The 20,059-nt window shown below is 38.3% G+C and overlaps 2 protein-coding genes across 2 annotated transcripts in view; one reads left to right on the forward strand and one right to left on the reverse strand.

Annotated features, from left to right (window-relative positions):
- Positions 1–378: 378 nt before the first annotated feature.
- On the reverse strand, positions 379–8,062 carry LOC139461742 (DNA-directed RNA polymerase I subunit RPA43-like). The gene is made up of 4 exons (XM_071243198.1): positions 7,828–8,062; positions 5,489–5,630; positions 4,320–4,522; positions 379–2,032 (listed from the first exon to the last, which is right to left on the reverse strand). Exons 1-4 carry the CDS (start codon positions 7,995–7,997, stop codon positions 559–561), a joined length of 1,989 nt encoding a protein of 662 aa, XP_071099299.1. The 5' UTR covers positions 7,998–8,062; the 3' UTR covers positions 379–558.
- Positions 8,063–8,506: 444 nt separating this feature from the next.
- LOC139462191 (cytoskeleton-associated protein 5-like) overlaps positions 8,507–20,059 on the forward strand; it is a 52,821-nt gene continuing 41,268 nt past the window's right edge. The window contains exons 1-7 of the mRNA XM_071243761.1: positions 8,507–8,593; positions 13,427–13,492; positions 14,939–15,132; positions 15,999–16,125; positions 16,696–16,775; positions 18,206–18,377; positions 18,832–18,970. Coding sequence (XP_071099862.1) covers positions 13,436–13,492; positions 14,939–15,132; positions 15,999–16,125; positions 16,696–16,775; positions 18,206–18,377; positions 18,832–18,970 — 769 coding nt within the window. The 5' untranslated portion in view covers positions 8,507–8,593; positions 13,427–13,435. The remainder of the gene's footprint in view (positions 8,594–13,426; positions 13,493–14,938; positions 15,133–15,998; positions 16,126–16,695; positions 16,776–18,205; positions 18,378–18,831; positions 18,971–20,059) is intronic.

The raw sequence follows: 20,059 nt of genomic DNA on the forward strand, positions 1-20,059 counted from the left end.
TATGCTAATGGGATCGGCAGGTCAGGCTAGCTGACTTGGTTGATGCATGTCTTCATATCCCAATTGCGTGGATCGATGCTCATGATGTCAATCACTGGATTGTCTGGCCCAGACTCAATTATTTACAGACCGCCGTCGTATAGCTGGAATATTGCTTAGAGCGGCATTAAACAACAAACAAAATGGAAAAAAGTATGACGCAGGGGTTCAAACCCTGGGCCTTCTGCTTTCAAACCCGCTCTACCACTAGACCACGGAGGTGGTCCAGACGTGTATACAGAGCAATATTAAAATGCATTTTTTATATATATAAGTGTACCAGTGTGTATTGAATGTGATTATGGCACAAAAGACACAATATTCAACAGTTTCCTTTATCATATTCATTTCAATATGCTTGAAACATTATTCAAACATCTGAAAGCATTTTGATATCACCAGTTTCATTATACATGAGGGGAACGTCTTTTTACATTAGACATCAAAACAAAATGTGTTGAATAATCTACAAATTATCGGTAATGATGAATTCATTGTCGATAACATTACAAACAAAACTTAAACTGACATCCGATCTTTCTTTAACTTTTTTTTCTTTTTCCTTGTTAGCAGCTCCTCGTCATGATGCGCTGTCTGCCCCTTACTGTCCCTCTCCCTCTTCCTCTTCCTGGACACGGACACTAAAACAGACCTATCAATAGCACTGGTGTCCATCTCTTTCACACTCTGTCTACTTGTCGAGGGGTCACTCTCTGTAACATACGAGTCAAAACTCTTTGATTTATGTTTCGACTTATTTGACGTTTTGTCTCGGGGCACATCCAGTTCCGGTTCCGAAGAGGAAGATGCTCCACTCTTTCTCTTCTTCTTCTGTTTCTTCTTTTTCCTCCCTGCTGGAGAGGGCGTTGTGAGTCTGCTGGCTGCTTTTGTCACTTCACTCTGTAACGCCATCATCACCTCCATTAAATCTTTCTGATTCTTTTTCTTTTTCGTCTTCCCTGCTGACAGGTTGGACTTCATTTGGGAGAAGATTTCTCCCAGGCCAGCTGCAAGACCACTGAGAACGTTCTCCTGACCTTCTGAATCACCTTCCAACTCAGATAGACTCTGTCTCGGGGACTTCTTCTCCTTCCTCTTCTTGCTCTTTGCACCATCACTGACAGTTTCTTTTTCTGGTGAACGTTGTTTTGGTTTTATTTTTGTGGCAGCTAATTCTGCCTCACCAGAACTGTCATCTTCGAATTTCTTCTTCTTCTTTTTCTTCTTCTTCTTCTTACTCTCTGTCCAAGACTGTTCACTTTCCTCACAATCCACAAAAGAACTGTCCTGGATTGAACTATCCCCAAAATCTGACGCACCTTCTCCTGAAATTTGAGAGATGTTAAGTACATTCTTTTCCTTTTTTTTCTTCTTCTTCCTTTCTGTCTTTGACTGCTCATGGGCATTATCAAAAACAGAACTACTCTCGAAGGAACTATCTACCAGATGTGATGTATCTTCACCAGATATTTCTGAGATGTCAAGAGAGTTCTTCTTTTTCCTCTTTTTCTCCCTTGATCTTTCAAAAGAATCAACAACTTTTGGATCAAAGTGAACCTTTTTTACCGACACACTTTCATTAACTGAATCTGAATAATTAAACTTTCTTTTCTTTACAGAAACTGCAGTTAATGAGTCAAGTTCACTCTGAGCCAGGGATTTTTCTTGTATGTTTTTACAAGCAACTTGGGAATCGTCATCATGCACATGCTTTCTCTTCTTTTTCTTCATTTTCTTGGACTTTGACGGACACATGTCATTCTCTGAAATAACATCAACCGACTGGGACAAATTCCCATCAACCATGTCCAAGTCTCTAGATCCTGAACTTGCTCTACCTCGCTTCTGAGACAAAATAGGATCCTTGTCGAGAGTTATCTCCCCTTCTGAGTCTACAAGAGAGTTATCGTCCCTTGGAGAAGCATCATTTGTTGTTCCTGCACAAGGTGTTCTGCCATCTTTTTTGAAAGATTTTAGGTACTCTTCAATGATCCTGTAAGATAAGATGCCAATATTGTAAAACTGTCACATACATATTTAAAGTTTATTATATATGGCAGTTTTCAAGTCTGTCATACTCTATATCAACCCGAGACACCAATATCAGACCGAGGGATGAAGGGGATAGGGCTGATAAGGGGGCCAAGAGTTGATATTGGGTGTGTTATGAAAACTGTCATATAATAACCTTTTTATCATATACTATAACATCAAGTTATAAAATTATTTACCGTATTCGACGTAATAGGCACCCACGGCGACATTTGCTAGGATATTGGCTAGTGAACAATCCCAATTAGCACCCCTTCCGATTGATCAATGTACACAAGACTTATTTATTCGCATATGATATGCACTCGTGTGTTATATGCACCCTTAATTATGGGCATTTAATTCTGGAAAAATATATCTGTCGTACATGAACATTTCAGGCTGTCAGCATAAACCATGAAATTTATCTTTCAACTCTGTTTTTTTTCACCAAAATAACATTCTAATAAGAGCCCCCTATTTCTAATTTTGGAGCACCTTTAGAATACAGTACCTCAACTTCTCGTGAGGACGGTCTCTGCCATAGGTCACATGTCTCAAGACAAGCAACCAGGTTTTTTGTGAGAATCAGTTGGACTCAAACCCGTGACCTTAGGATTGTTAGCCTGAAAGCTAACCGACTGAGCTACGTCCACACTGTTAAACTAAGAGCAAATTTACCTAGTCATGCCTATGACGTTACGGAACTGAACGAAAAGGGTCGAATAGGTGACGGACACTTACGAAGGTTACAGGTAGGCATGGTGTCTCGCGACTTTAGTCTAGGGACACTTATGAATGATCCCGATGCCATTTGGCACACTCGTCCCATTCCGTAATCTACAAGATACCGAGTGGTGGGGAATGAGCCGATATGCCGCGAACTGAAAACGGCCTAGGCGTCAGACGTCAGACGTCAAACTCGTGAGTACGCATGAATGATGTGGTATTTAATCATTCGTCGGGTGATTTTTGTGACAGAAAAGTGTGGTAGGGAACACTGTAAGGATGATGTGGATAATAGTAGGGAACAATGGAGGAATAAGCATGACTAGTGACGACATAACGGTGAGCTCGCTTTTGAATCAGTACTGAAAAAATGTAGCCAGTGAAAGTGGCTTGTGTGAATGTTCCAGTATAGTTTCCAGTAGCAAAAATATTCGACACAAAACCATTTCATCCTTTTTACTCGACGTTTTTGTGGGAATATTAGGAGCCGCTATATAATCTATGATAGCCACTAAACGAGTACCTAACCCTAATGATCGTAAAGGGGTGATTGATCGTAAAGGGGATCCAAGGGTTAAGGATAGACTTAGGGTAATCTAATAGCCACTAAATGGGTTCCTAACCCTAATTATCGTAAAGGGGTGATTTATCGTAAAGGGGAATTAATGCACCGAAAAAATAATATATGTATATTAGTTCCTATTTATAACCATTTAGCCACTTGAATTACGAGAAAAACGAAATACAAAAAAATATAAAAAGCAAAAGTGCTTTCGTAAACTAGCGCTTGCTATAAAATGCGCCGCCGCAGGCTATATTCAGTAAACTAATATTCAAAACTCTCCACAGCGCTATGCGTATTCAATGACATTTCGTGTAGAGATGAATGATCACTGGGAGGAGCTTATGCACACTCGATGACACCTGACGTCACAGGGCATTGTTTCGCTGGTGTGACTGGCAACAAATTACTACAAATTACATCATAGGGTATGATCACGTGTTTGAAAGGTTTGTGGTACTGTATTCTAAAGGTAGGCCCCTTTTCAAGAGCGCCCTGGGCGCTTATTACGTCGAATTCAGTATTTGCAAGTTAATGCAATACATTTTCACCTTGTTCAGAAAACATTGTTACGGGCAAGCTAGCCAAGCAGACAGGCACTAAGGGAAATAACTCAAACTTCTTACCATCTGGGCTGATATAGATCGCCCATTCAAACTTGTCAAACCATATCAGCCTGACTGAGACTAAATATGTCTGGTTAATACTCCCGTCTGTATGTTGGTTCTACCGCACATGCCTCCTAGCATTGATAGGTATGTGATAAACACATATATCATAATTAATGTCTGATATAACAGTATGATCCATTCCGTGTTCTACCTTTGAGAGCAGTAGTTTCAGTATATTTATAGTTCTTAGACTCAAATTAGTAAACAGGGTGGGGATAAATAATCAACATAAATTTTAAGCATCATATACTTCTGACATATTAAGCTAAAACAAACAGTGTACATACTTCTGATCCACCAACTTCCCCTTGAGGGAGATAACTGAATTGTTGGAGTAGATGTCTTCCACTTGGAATGGAAACTCCTCCCCTGGTCGAAGCACGGACCCCCGCCAGCCGTTCAGGTGGGTTCGAGGTCGATGGATTGACGCATTGAAGCGGTCATGAACCAGACAACCAACATGATCTTTGCTCATTTTGTTTACTGTCCCCTGAAAATTGATTCCATAAATGTTACCATGAGAATTTGAATATTTGCAAATATCATCATTAAATTTGATCACAAGCATATTTACTGGGCATAATACTCAAAAATAATCTTTCCTTAAATACTGCATCCCCAAGACGGGCATATTGATTCTTTAGACTTAAAATCCTTACTATGCAGTCACGCATTTATTTAGAGCTATTTCAGACAAATCAATCCTGAGTATCTGCAACTTAAAATATTCAATAAATTGGAGAAATCTGGACATTGTTGCCAACAGGGAAGCAAAACCAGGTCAACCGTCACATGTAACAGGGTATAACTTGTATATCTTCTTATAGTATGATGTTTCACCCTTACATTCTCAGATCTAGTCATTAATAACTATATCATGGTCATCAAACCAGGTCTTCCATCACATTTCAGAGGGTATAACATGACCTTCACCTGTCAGGGGGAATAACTTATAACCAGACCTTCACATGTCAGAGGGTATAACATCACCTTCACATGTCAGGGGGAATAACATGACCTGAACATGTCAGATGGAATAACATGACCTTCACCTGTCAGAGGGAATAACTTATAACATGACCTTCACATGTCAGAGGGAATAACTTATAACATGACCTTCACATGTCAGAGGGTATAACATGACCTTCACATGTCAGAGGGTATAACATGACCTTCACATGTCAGAGGGAATAACATGACCTTCACAAGTCAGAGGGTATAACTGATAACATGACCTTCACATGTCAGAGGGTATAACTTATAACATGACCTTCACATGTGAGAGGGTATAACTTATAATTTTACTTTTCACCTTTATATTTTCAGATCTAGTCATAAACAACTATATAATGGTTATCAAGCAGCATTCGATTTATTGATTACTTGAAACATGTACTAGGGTTGACGGCAGCTAAGGCATTGACACAGAAGAGCTAGTAGCACAGATTGGGACTACCTTGAGAACACACCCCAGTGTGGGCTTGAAGAGGATGTAGTCAGCCTGTAGTCGAAGATGGAGGAAGGGCGAGTCATCCATAATATTCCCGAGAGCACTCAGCAATTTGATGTTGTCATAGGCTATGACTACACTCTGCAAACTGAAAATAAGTGAAGACATGACATTAATCAGGCTAAACTCAAACAAACCCTTCAGCAGATGATATGGATTATCTATGTAGGCATAGGTAGGTTGAGGAGAAACATTACTAAATACTTTTCATGTATAACACTAACATCATCCTAGTGAGTGAATGAGTGAGTGAGTGAGTGGCCTCGAACAGTATTCCAGTTATGTCACGGCGTGTCAGCTTAATGTTGGAGGAAAGCGTGAAGTGATGCAGGTCTCAGGTGTCTCAATCTTTTTCGTTTGTAGATGGGTATGTTACAGTCAATGTGTAAAATGTGATTCACTCTGGTAATTCATAAAATGTCGAACACTTTCAGTCATTTTACAAATTTACTAAAATATTTGTCCATTTATTTAAGTTCAAAAGGGCTTAAAAACATCACAATAGACTAATGATGCGCAGCAAAACAAATAGAAATGTACTTTTACTTTCATTTTCTTTTAATCCTATTATTTTCAGTCACTGGGTGATGAATTAAACATATAAAGGTTTGGAATTCATTGTCATAACAACATACATGGACAGATTTTTCAGTAACTTCTAAAATAACTGAACATGCTGAATATTTAGGAGTTAATAACTGAATATTTAATTGTTTCAGCGAAAAGTTTAGTCATTTTACACATTGACTATAAACATATATATATATACACATGATGAAATAAGCAATGCTCAGGTGAATGCTACAGTTTAGTTTGTGTTACAAGTCAAAATAGTGCAAATGAAAATCGGACAATACCAAGCAAGTGATTCATCAAAACTTTGTTACCATGAAGCTACCTCCGAAGATGCCTACACTTCCTTATTATTTCCAAGACAAAACTGTATTTCATTTTGTTGATCAATGTGACAATGTGATAAGTACCCTTTTAATTATTGTCTTTTTCCTCAAATTAGAAATGAATGGGTTTGTTTGTTGTTTACACAGAAGTCAACAGTATCACATGAATATCAGCAGCCCGTGAACATGGTTAAAAATCCTTTCTTGATCACATAAATCAAAGGTAGATATTATGTGCAGTGTTGTTTTACTGTTTTACGCCACACTCAGCAATATTCCAGCTTTAAGACGGTGGTCTGTAAATAATAGAGTCTGGACCAGACAATCTAGTGATTGCTATCATGAGCATCGATCCACGCAATTGGGATACAATGACATGCATCAACCAAATCAGCGAGCCTGACCACCCGATCTCCTTAGTCGCCTCTTACGACAAGCATAGTTGTCTTTTACGGCAAGCATGGGTAGCTGAAGAGCTATTCTACCCCAGATCTTCACACGTTTTATGTGCAATGTCATGTGCCATCAGGTTGACATATAATCAACTAAGTCAATGACTAATTTCTAACCCTGAGGATGTTGGGAACCCAGTTCTAACCTCTGTCCCTACTACATGTACTAGTCAAATGGATCTAAAGTAGAAAAAATGTACATAAATGTACATATGGCTCTATAATCACTTAAAATGGAAAACTTAAGTAACATGCATTTACTTAGTATTATTAGTTTGTTGAAACTCTTTTGGTAGTATGCCAACCCATTTAATCATTCATTGAAATGTCACAACACGGTATCCGATGTGTTTAGGTAAGAGTCCCATTACTCAAGCTAGAGCATGTTTTTAAGTCTTACAGATGTTTTACAGTTGTTCTTATGATTAGTGAGAAAACTAAAAATGTTTCTTACGCGTCCAAAACCCCTTAACAGAAGGAAAGTATGATTCTTCATTGACATTTTTGTTGTTGTTTTTGTTTAACACCACACTCAGCAATATTCCTGCTATATGACTGTGGTCTGTAAATAATCGAGTCTGGACTAGACAATCCAGTGACTGACATCATGAGCATCGATTCACGCAATTGGGATACGATGACATGCATCAACCAAGTCAGCAAGTCTGACCACCTGATCCTGTTAGTCGCCTCTTACCACAAGCATAGTCGCCTCTTAAGGCAATCATGGGTTGCTGAAGACCTATTCGACCCCAGATCTTCACGGGTCTGGCAGAATGTTCACTAGCCTGACCCATTTCATCATTCATTGAAATGTCACAACGTACCAAACACGGTATTAAGGTAAGTGTCCCAGTACTCAAATAAGAGCATGTTGTTAAGTCTTACAGCAGAAACTGAAGTAACTATCAACTGATGCTTCTGTCTCACTTACTCTGTAGAAAACAAGTTGATTTCCGAGTCCAGCTGATCTCGAATTCCTTGAGATACGTTTCCTAAGTATCGCGGGGGTAGGCAAATCTTTCTTGAACTTGTCATTGCCTTAAATCCAGAAAATGGATCTTTGAGAATGTCTGTTGCTGACACATATGAGATACTGGACATACTGGCAGACACATAGAGCTTTCAGCACGTAAACATTGCTACACGTGGTGCTCAGGTTTCAGGAGGCGGCCATCATGGAACAAATGACCTTCACCTTTGATTCATTCTTTCGCTAATATTTCTTACATAGTGTTAATATGTAGATATCATATCTAAATCTTTAACAGAAAACAATATTTTGCACATTGAATCATCCATATTTTATTTGTAAATGTCGTTTTGGCCTTTATTTTATTACCTCCCTTTGCGTTAAGTTCTTTAACAGATGGCGCTTCTGCGTGCTAGATTCTGTAAGCCACATTAAAAACGAGATGTTAAAAACATTCACGCTGGTGTAATATGACGATTGTACCCCCTAAAATTCATGATTTAGTATATGGTGTATTTAGATATTAACTTGTTGTCTTATTTGAACCGATAAAGCATGAAAATTACATTGGAAAAATAAGACATACTATATCCTAAAATTAGTTGTAAGGAAAACACCCATCTATATCGACCAATCCCGAATTTGTTCTGTTCAGTTTTCAAAATGGACTGAAGAAGTATGATAAGAGATTGTCATTTGTTTACTTGACGATATTTACACACAAAAGGTAATTTAGATCGTTGCTTTGTGAGGTTAGGACTGTAATGACGATGAAGATCAAGTGTCTTTTAACATGCTGTCATCCCAGTTGGAGAGAATTCCCTCTGAAAAAAGATGCGTGATTCATTCAACAGGGCATATTAATTTCACAAATTATGTCTGATATGTTGTACTTATGTCAAAGTATGTCATAGAAAACATTCCTTAAATACCTTGTAAGTTATGAACCTACACCCAGTGCTAAACAAGCAAGTAATCTGTTACGACAGGTCATGCTAAGCATTCATGCCTACGCAAAGCTGCACTGAGCACACATTACTAATCAGTCTATATATAATCCTTGATTTCTAAAACATGAAGGGAGACGTAATCATATCATTTGAGAGATAGCTCGGACAGATTTATGATTATAATGATTATGTCAATGGCATTATGAAACTGACATGTATTCTCTGAAACTCCTATTTCCTATGTGGAGTTCATGAGACATGTCAACAAGTTCAAATGTCATTTTGGCTGGTCGATGAGGTCACATTGACTGCTTGATGATCATGGGTTAACCGTCCTGCGACATGTCTGAAGATGTTGTCATCAGCAGATAAACAGTGTTGTTTAATCTCTTGAGCATAGTTCAGTCAAAAGTAATGCTATAATATATGTTGAATTACTACCTACCTGAATAAGGTATGTAAAGGTCATAGGTAAGAGCACTGTTTACATAACACGCTAGTGGTTGGTTTAAACTACCAATGTGTTATAGGCCTTTAAAGGGGCACTGATCTAACACAATTCCCCGGGACTGGTTGTTGTTTTTGTTATTGTTTATTCCCAGTGAGTACCTGGATGTATAGCAGAAATCTAGACTAGTTCGCGACCTCCGCTGCGCCATTCGTAAGAGCATTAGTCACTTTTATGAGTATTAATAAGGTGCGTATGGTCACTTTGATCAACAAAATGAAATACAGTTTTCGAGATAATAAGGAAATGTAGGTATCTTTGTGGGTAGCATCGGTAGTGGTGACGAAGTTTTGATAAGTCACTTGCTTGGTAATTTTGCGATTTTCGTTTATACTATTTCGACTTGCAACACAAAGTAAATATTTCACCTGAGCATTGCTTTTTTTAAAGTGTGTATATTTTTTTACTGTCAAAATGTGTAACAAATTCATTAAACGTCTAAATATTCAGTTATTTTACAAAGTAACTGAAAAACATTTCCATCTGTATTATTATGATAACGAATTCCAAACATTTTGATGTTTAATGTCATCACCAAGAGACTGAAAATGTTACGTTGAAAAGTATATTTCTATGTTGTTTGGCTTTTTATCCTACATAATAATCTGTTGTTATTTGTAGGCCCTTTTGATCGTCTTAATCAATCTGGACAGATTTTTAAGTCAAAATGACTGAAATATTTATACATTTTATAAATTGCCTGAGAGAATCTCATTTTACAAATTTACGGTAATTTTTACACGCTTACAAAGGAAAAGACCTGTGAAAACAACGTCTATCGCGCATTGAAGAATTTCCCAACCAAGACGTGGAGAAACAAGAACGAATTGGTTAAAATGAAGGAAAACAAATACCAAATTTATGTGTATAAATTTTAGGCAGCTTCCTTGTTCGAGGAATGTATCCGTGACTATCCACACAAAGGAACAATATCCCACTCGTCTGCAGCTGTACAAAGAAACTTATTTGATGTCACGTGTTTCTGTAACAATCAAATATTTTAAAAGATATAAATGTATATATCGTTTCGGGATATTATAACCCGTGTTCGTTTCTCAACTGATCACTTGGATTGTTTCAGGTGTTTCACATAAGTGTCAAGTCTCAAGGGTCGGCTGAGAAAGCCCACGTGACATATATTTTCATAACGTCCACGGTTCCTATAAAATCCAATGAGTGATTGATAACAATGAACAATCAATCAACGTATTATCAGTTAACCCTTGGAACAAAGTATGTTGTTTTTACATCGGCACTTCACGCCATGATATGAGTGTATTCCCTTTGTTTTAGTAAACCTAGACATGTAAACACTCACTTTTGACATATCCACTGTGCAAGATAACAGTGATTAATCAATCAGCATATTTTCTGTTAATCCTTTGATGACTAGGAACGATCCGTTGATTTATTTAAAAAAGTAAATCAACTGATCATTCATCTCTTGCTGGGCTGCCACGTGCATATTACATAACACACATTTCACCTCACTTCAAACCTGGATTTAGATTGAATAATTACCCCAGACACAATAAATGCCAAATGGGAACCTTAGTCAGGTAATCTAAGTGATCCTACCACTAATTGTACCTGAAATAAAATTCATTAACTGAGCATCAAGTGAATGACGACAAATACACAGGTGTAGGGTTATACGAGAAAACGTGGATGACAACAAGGGAGAAGTAATCGTATTACCGACACAATCCGAAATCCGAAAATGCTTTCACTGCATGGATACTTTTTTTAGTATAAAATATATCTGGGGTATTTCCAAATGACGGCATCCGATGAGCTCTGCCGTTCTTTTTGTCTGTTTGTTTAAGAAGATTGCTGAAGAAATTAAATAACATGCGCCCTTTGTCGAAATCTTTATATGAATACACAATGCCATTTAGAAAGTGGTCAAATGTAACTAATGTTATATTTGGGATAACACTTTCTTAGTAAAGTACAGATTCTAGTACTTTTTTGGGTTGAGTCCCGTCCGGGCTGAGTGGGTTAGATCGCTGACTTTGTGTGCTGGCGATTAGGTGCCTCACCCTGGCAGGTGTGGGTTCGAATTCCGGACGGGACTCAACCCAAAAAAGTACTAGAATCTGTACTTTACTAAGAAAGTGTTATCCCAAATATAACATTAGAAATCTTTATAGATCACATTTAACCAATCAGTGTTCATGCAAAAATGCGTATAACAAATATTGCCTCCAGCCTCCATGTTTATATAGCAGTCCTTGCAGACGGTAGCCCAGTCTCTGGTCACGCTCAGTTGCGTTGCGTATCATCCGGGTACTCACGGGGGAAAAAACAATAACAAAGGCAACAACCAGTCCGGGAAATTGCGTTAGATCAGTGCCCCTCTAAGTGTTGTAATATTCCTGCAATTCCTGCTCCTAATTCTGTAAATGCTAATGTAATGAGCAGTTGTCTTTTCACACAGCCTCTACCATTGTCTACATACTGTAAACAGGGAATTTTTTGCGACCGTTTTATTATTGCGAGTTTTGCGAACGAGACTCGATCGCAAAAATTAAAAACGCAAAAATAAGTATAAATAATACATACATTCTTTATTCATTGCAACACGTCATCAAGTGTTGAAATCGTCAACCAGAACCACAAGTTACTAAATAAAAAAACACAAATGAATGCAGAATGGTCATACAATACATCACGAATGACAGTGTAAACAGACCAATCAGTGTCACTGTTACCTCACAGTAATCCTGCCTTCTTCCAACCTCACAGTCATGACACTGAGTTTAGTCAATTATCGTATTTCATAATTGGTCGCAATCCCTTCCGGTCACCTTTCCGGCCAACTCAGATTAAACAGCTTCGGAGAGAAGCTGTCTATTGTTTGGTAATCGAGAGGTCATCTCAATACGGCATCTCGCAAAACGCAAAAATATCTTGTCGCAGTATTGTCTTTGGTGTGGTTTTCGCAATATTTTAACGGCGCAGAAATAAAGCTGTTTACAGTATTGAGAAAGAAAGTACATATACATGATATAAGGTCCAGTTGACAAACTGACCACATAAAACTGTTAATTCGTGGTATGAGATATGTAATATAAAGTGAACCCCTGACATGTCTTTTGTTCACAGGGAAGTCTTTGTTTCTTTCCGTGTTCATTATATCAACAAGTAAACATGGTTAACAGTAATTTTATTTGAATTTAGAAGAAAAAACAACTTATTTCTGGTTAAAAATATTAAGAAAGGTTGATGGACCACGTTAACCTGCCCCATTGTTTTAAATATCGCCTTCTGTATTAATAGGAATTGAGAATCAATGCAAATGATATCAATTGCAAAGGCCTATTAGACACAACACAGAATGGATGTCGGACTTATTTAAATTGTAAATGTGTCAGATTTATCTGATATTTCTGTTTTGATAAGAAACGCAAGCAATGTTCGGACAGTCCATGTCATATTTTTTTCACTCAACCGCTAAGTTTTGATTCAATATAAAGCATAAGGCATCACACATACTGTGTAATTAATTTACTGTTGCTACAATCGCCCTGGGAACCACATTTTAAGTCTCTTGGACACTCAAGTCGATAGATCAAAGTAAGTCTCGGTGTATGGCCTGTGTTACTATCATCCTGAAATACTGTTTCAAGGAGGTGCTGATCCTATAAACTCACTCACTTTTAAGGGTGTCACAATAAATCGAAATATCTATATATTGGTATTGGTAAGCACTTAATGTCAATAAATCGATTTATAAATCAGTTTCCAATCAATAGTATCGATTTCAGTTAGGAATATCGATAGTTTTGATTGTGTTTACCATCATGCGATTGAGTCACCGAAACACGCTCACAGTAAAAAAAGTCATGTGGAAGTTTCTTATTCTAAAATTAAGGTAAAGAAAAAACAAATCAGTCATATCTCAAACTTTACTTTTTATTTGTTGTTATGGTTATCACATTCAAGGGAAACTTCAGTTCCAAGGTTTAATTCAACTGTAAAATCCATTTAAAATGATACACTGAAAACTACCGATATTTATCGCATTAGTTGCTAGCAATAGCAATAGTTATGGCAATAGTCATTTCCAGACCAATAGTCACCCCTATTCACTTTTCAGTGATCCAATATGGGGGATGATTCAGAATGGATGAAACTCCCCACAGAGGAAAAGTGCACCCACAAGGTAAGAATTGTTTTGTCATCGCCTATATGTGTTATGTTCCGAACCGAATGTTAAGGGTTTTTCTTCACCACCAGTATATAAACATGTGCCCAGAGTTCCAGATAAGCTGCGTATCTGCGTAAAAAACACATCAGAAATGCAGAAATATGCAGTAAAATAAAATCCAAGCGTATCAAATACGCAACGAACATTACAGATACGCTACAAAAATAATACTTGTGCGTATCATCAAAAAATTGTGAAGTAACCCTGCGTATTCGATTAGCAAATCAGCAACTTATTTCGAAATTTTAAACGGGCATTCCTTCATCCTTGCCAAACTCCACGATGACAGTTACATCATGATCATTTGTCATCACACTTTCTTGTGTAAGTATCGTGGTAACGTCCTATAAAGCTCTCGAACCCACACGACACCACTTTGCAGGGACTAGATGAATAGTGTTTTTAAATATTTAACTTAAATACCCACATGTGTACAAACTAGTGGGTAACAGAAATATGAATCCCCAGATAGAGTTACTGATACCCAATGATTTTAAAATGCATGGGTAAAATACCCACAACACCAAAAGCTTATCTAGAGCTCTGTGTGCCCAATAATATATAGCAAGTGCTGAAAGTATATGTCATATTTATTGCTCATGATCCAAAAAATAAAGTGAGTGCAAAAATGTCAGTTTGAAAGAGCGCCCGCTATTTTCGTGGTGTTTTCATATCCGAAAAGGTATGGTTGTGCTTACAAACCTGTTGCGTTGTGGCATCTGTGTAAACAATGCTTATTTGGATGACATTGATTGATTGTGTTAAATATTTGGTATTTTGATAGTTACTCTTGAACAATGGAAGATAGTCCATGATCAAATATTTACAGTCGGACACATGTCAATATAAACTAGGGGTGAAACGATTCACTGAACTGATACACAGCGATACATTGCCTTGATGCGACACACAATATATGGAAACCTGTATGGCAAAAACATGACAATACATAATTCTTTTTTTTTTTAAAATATAAATGATTAACCCAACCTAAATTGGGACAAGGTGACCTTATAGTTATAAAAAGCCACTCACAGCCTACAGATCCATTTTGGGGGATTATTTTAGATTCTTTGTTCCTTTTGTGATGCACTACATCAGTATTTCTGTTCATGGCCGTAGACACATGATCATAATTTTAGTAGTGAACTTGTAAACAGTTTGCAATATTTGACTGAAAAAAGTGCTGGGGTGGTCGTCATTAAATGAGTAGTACGTAATTTATTTGAACAATTGTATCGTCTTGTATTGATACAGAAAAAAAAAACATATCGTGTATCGTATCATCACATGAAAATCTGAGGTGCACCGATGTATCGTTTCACCCCTAGTTAACTCCCTTGCCTCAGGAAGATGCGAGGAAACAGACTCTGTGTGATGATCAATTCTGTGTTTGTCCAGGTATGGAAGGCCCGTGTAGCGGGTTACGAGGAAGCAGGCAAACTGTTCCAACGCATTGACGATGAAAAGAGTCCTGAATTCAACAAGTATGCGGGCTTGATGAAGAAGTTTGTGACTGACAGCAATGCTGTAGCTCAGGAAAAGGCTCTGGATGCTGTTCTACATTTTTTGGAAAATGCACATGTGGCTGCAAGGTACATCAAAAAGGACATTAAATATGACGTGTATCTCCTTATGATGTCACATTTTGTTCTAATCATTGGGATTTACTGTGTTTTTCAGGAAACAGTGAAACAAAGTTATGGCAGTCCAGACTCCGAAGGTTTAGAGTCTCAGTGTTGATACTTTGTGTCAAGTAAATGTATCTGTTGTGCATTGCACCAATGTTCTTAAATAGTACATTAAGTTTTTAAGATTTGGAAACATTGTGGAAGTTAGCTCATGATGTCAATCACTGGATTGTCTGGTCCAGACTCGATTATTTACAGACCACTGTCATATAGCTGGAATGTTGCTGAGTGTGGCGTAAACAACAAACAAACTTATTTCAGATTTGTTAACACTTTTGTTCTGAACATATTTGAATTGCAATGCTGACAGCAACATTTGTTGACGTACTATACTGTTCACTACATAATTAGGTGGGCTGCAGTGCTCTGGTACTGTTATGTTTAAATGATTAAACGGAGACAGGCGGATCTGTAATTAGATTGGCCTCACCCTATAGTGGAATAATTGTAGTGAAACTAACTTGCTGCTTGGATTATATTGGAATAATGGAATCAGGTTGTATTATATTGGAATGAAAATTCCAGGAGGTGCTTTCCTCTAAAGAAATCACTGAGCCAAAGGCTTGCATTGATGATTCCCTAGTCCCTCTTCCCTCTTCCCTCTTCTTCTCCCCCCCCCCCAAATGTCTGAAATTATTTGATCTAAATGTCAGTATATTCTGTGTTTATTTGGCAATATCACAATTTCTTGATGAGTGTTTTTAAACCTTAGAGCATTCTCTATAGAGAAAAGGTTTCAGTATTAAACATGTTTTATGTTGATGATGCAGGACGACAGCTGATGTAGTGGCTGGTGTGGTTTCAAAATGTCTGAATGCCAGCAAGACGAAGACAAAGGAGAAAGGCATGGAAATCATCATGATGTACATCGAGATAGAGAAACCAGATGTTGTCCAGGTAATGATGCCACTGTTGCAGCAGCAGTTTTGCCTTCCAACGATGCAAATTCTTGCTTGCTTTAGTTACATGTGAAGTCTAACCCCTCCATTATGACCTTGGCTGTTAGGCGATTACTGTGGGTGTAAAGGGAGATAATACAGAGCCCGAAATGCAACCTAATATTATGTCTACAGCGTTAGAAACTAATAGTTTTCGTCCACTAGTCCTTATAATGATAACATATAGCAAAACCCTTAAAAAGGGCAAATTTCTACTAGTCCTTATGATACCTTTATCATTGGGCAGTTTGGCTAGGACTAGTGCCAATTTCTAACGCTGGTCTACATGTGCCTGCTGCATGTAAAAAAATTATTAAATCTGTGTCTTACTAACCCTTACTTTTCCACACAACAACAATCTATGTACCATATTACCATAATACATCACTATCCCTGTGTTATGTGTAAGTTGTCGTGCTTTCCTTGGCTTGACGTCATCGAACTGTTATTCAAGATAATTGAAGAAAAGCGATGTTAGACACAACCCAATCAATCAATGTTGATATGTTTTTTCTTTGTACCATTTCAGGAACAACTTCTTGCTGGTCTTGAAAACAAACAGCCGAAAGTAGTCGTTGGTTGCATTCAAGCCTTAACAATCGCCCTCAGGTATGTAGACTACAGTGTATGTATTTGTATCAGGTATTCAGTAAGGGTGCCCGGTATTACCGGTATATCGGTAAACTGAGGCTCATTCTTTCCGCGATACGTATGACAATATCATTTTTTCATGCTCAGTATATCGGGTGATTTGAGATGGCGACTTATATCATGTGTTTCGTGTTCTACACTCGCCAGATACCTTCACTGCCCCTCAGCGTGCAGCCAGGGCCCAAGATGGCTGCATATTTATTAAATGAGTAAACATTTTGTTGTACCAGCATCCATTTTTGTTCTATTTGTGAAATTCCATCCATACATTATGTTTCAGATTTCTCTGAATTCAAAATCTGAAATTATGCAATATATTGTGATACCTATTGCAATAGAGCCTTGGGCATTGCAAAATATTATGATACACTTTAAACCTCCAATACCCATCTCTAGTATTCTGTGTAAAGGGGTCCTTTGGAAGTTTTGTTTGTTTGTTTGTTTGTTTAACACCCCACCCCAGCTATATGACGGCGGTCTGCAAATAATTGAGTCTAGAGATCTAGTGATTGATATGAGCATCGATCTGCACAATTGGGATACAATGACGTCCATCAACCAAGTCAACAAGCCTGACCACCCAATCTTGTTAGTCGCCTCTTATGACAAGCATAGTCACCTCTTATGACAAGCATAGTCACCTCTTATGACAAGCATGGGTTGCTGAAGACCTATTCTACCTCGGATTTTCTCGTGTCTCTTTGGAAGTAGTATTTTAGTCTGGGGACAATGTAGATTATCAATGTGCGGGTTCTGAAAAGGATTCTTGTTCAAGCTTTATTTCAAACAATGTTTTGTGAGGAATTCCCATGAGTGAATAGAATAGTATTTTTTCACACCACAGTCAGCATTCAATATTGAAGCTATTAATATGTACAGCATCCCCTAAATAACCAACTGTGGATGAACAAGGAGATATTGTATGATAGAGAAAAACTCATTTATCAACACCCAAGTGGGGCAAAATATTGAATTGTAATCAGTTGTTAGTACTGCTTTGATTTACAATTGAGTTTCTTTCTCAACATATGATGTCCTAATTTGACGTAATGCACTCTATCACTGCCAAACATTCTTCAGGGTTTTAGAGTACCCTACTTTAAGAACCTGTTTGTGTTGAATTAATTTTATGTTGTAAACCCTTGCCATGGCTAACAATGAATTCACCAGACAGTGATAATCCTCAATTCCTCATCATGGAGGTAGCCTTGTGGTTAAAGCGTTCGCTCGTCACACCTCTAAGGCCTAGATTTGTACATCGTGTGAAGTCCGTTCCAGGTGTCTTCTGCCATGATATTGCTGGAATAAAACCATACTTACTCTGTCATTTCATTCTCACGTACTAACATTCTCACACTCTGAAATAATCTGCTTTGTCCTTCTCTCAGAGACTTTGGTTCAAAGACGATACAGATCAAGCCTTGCCTGAAGGTGCTGCCCAAGTTGTTGGAGGACCGAGACAAGAATGTTCGTGAGGAGACGAAGCAGTTTATCATTGAGTTGTACAGATGGATCGGGGGAGCCCTGAAGCCACAGATGTCCCACTTCAAGCCAGTCCAGGTGGGAACAGCAGCGTGCAAGTTTATAGTAACTCATGTAGGGATTTACATGGGTTATTATGCCCCGCAATGAAGTGAAAGGGGGATATAGGAATGGGTGCTGTCTGTCCGTCAGGTTTCGTTTCTGAAGCAGAACTAAAAATACATGAGAGATATCTTAACCAAATTTGGTGAACTTGTGCCTTTTGATAATTTGGGATTTTTTAAAAAGGTTTTTTTTTGAGTTTAGTGATATAACTGAAATACTGTTGAAAGGGGATCCGTCATATCTGTCCTGATTGTTATCCTTGGTTTGTGAACACCATAACCAAACTTGAGGGTTTCACCAAAGTGTTGAAAAGTCCAAGGATTTCCTCCCGCGCCTGCTTCTGCCCTCTCACGAAACGTTGTTTATTTAAGTGTGTGTGCAAATAGGTAGTTGTTCATTGGTAGTAACACTGTTCAATGTGCCCCAGGTTCAAGAGCTGGAGGCTGAGTTCGAGAGGCTACCAAATGAAAAGCCTGTTCAGACCCGGTTCATGAGGTCCCAGCAAGACCTGAAAGCCAAGATAGAGGAACAGCAAGCCGCTGCAGCTTCAGGGGAGGCTTCTGGAGGTGAGTTGTCTCCCTTGATCTGAACTACATCACGTTCCTGCCTTGCCCATGACACCTTTGTTAACTCCCGGTATCATTGCTACCACCATTTAGCAAGCGTCCATTACAAGAATCTTGAAAACGTGCCCTCAAATGAAGTGACTGTCATATTTTTGTGTATGACTTTGGAAATGCTAGTATAGTGATTTAGGAGAAGAGTTAGTGCTAAATTAATATTTCCCAGATAAATTTACATTGGTTTGTTTAATCAGATAAAACTCCCAACTTCCCATTTCCAGTCATTTTGCTAGTTGCATTATATTTGAAATGAAATAGAAATTCAAATTGATGAACAAAACAGTTTAGCTTGGGGAATGGTATTTCACATCACAACAGTCATCATTTGTTTGTAAACAGTCAGTTGCATGTTCAACTCCATGTATGGTTGAAAGTCGCCTAGCACAGTAGGGAGCTTTGACTAGGGGTAGCAATAGTATAGAGAACTCAATGGGCTATCGCTGTGAGGAGCTTGGAAGTACTTCCAACAATGTTAAGAAAGTTGGACTTACTGGAAAGAGGCTGTGATCCTTCGTCTGCATCCTTGTGCCAGGCTTCCCTCCAGAAGTCAGGGACCTTGGGGCAGACTCATGGTTTAAGTTTTCACTGTCTCTCTAACGACCAGTGTTCAGTTTCCTATATATGGGCATAGTGCATGTCATCGTATCCCAATTTCTTAGATCAATGCTCATGATGTCAATCACTCGATTATTTACAGACCGCCATCATATAGCTGGAATATTGCAGAGTTTCGATAAACAACAAAAAAACAAAACATGATGTAATGATACTGGTGGGATATTTCTGGAATATGTGGGGGCACGGGTGTCCCAGTTGTCTAAGGCGCAGCGATTCGCTGTGCAGAGTTGTGTCCCTTGGGAACGCCAGAAACCTATGATTGTGGGTTCGAATCCTGGTTCGCCCCGATTGTGTTTCTAGGTTTGTCAGCACCATACCCATGCTTGTGGGTTTCACTGAAGTGGGAAAACATCTGAGACCTGCATCACTTCGGTCTTTCCTCCCACATTAAGCTGAAACGCCGTGATATAACTA

The sequence above is a fragment of the Haliotis cracherodii genome, unplaced genomic scaffold, assembly GCF_022045235.1.
Source record: "Haliotis cracherodii isolate W230 unplaced genomic scaffold, xgHalCrac1.p SCAF_15, whole genome shotgun sequence".
Lineage (NCBI taxonomy): Eukaryota > Metazoa > Mollusca > Gastropoda > Lepetellida > Haliotidae > Haliotis > Haliotis cracherodii.

Coding starts and splice junctions, on each gene's coding strand:
- LOC139461742 (XM_071243198.1), bottom strand. CDS start 7,997: ATGTCCAGTATCTCATATGTGTCAGCAACAGACATTCTCAAAGATCCA. Junction 5,631..7,827: donor ATCAACTTGTTTTCTACAGA/GTAAGTGAGACA, acceptor ACTTATTTTCAG/TTTGCAGAGTGTAGTCATAG. Junction 4,523..5,488: donor CACTGGGGTGTGTTCTCAAG/GTAGTCCCAATC, acceptor ATCAATTTTCAG/GGGACAGTAAACAAAATGAG.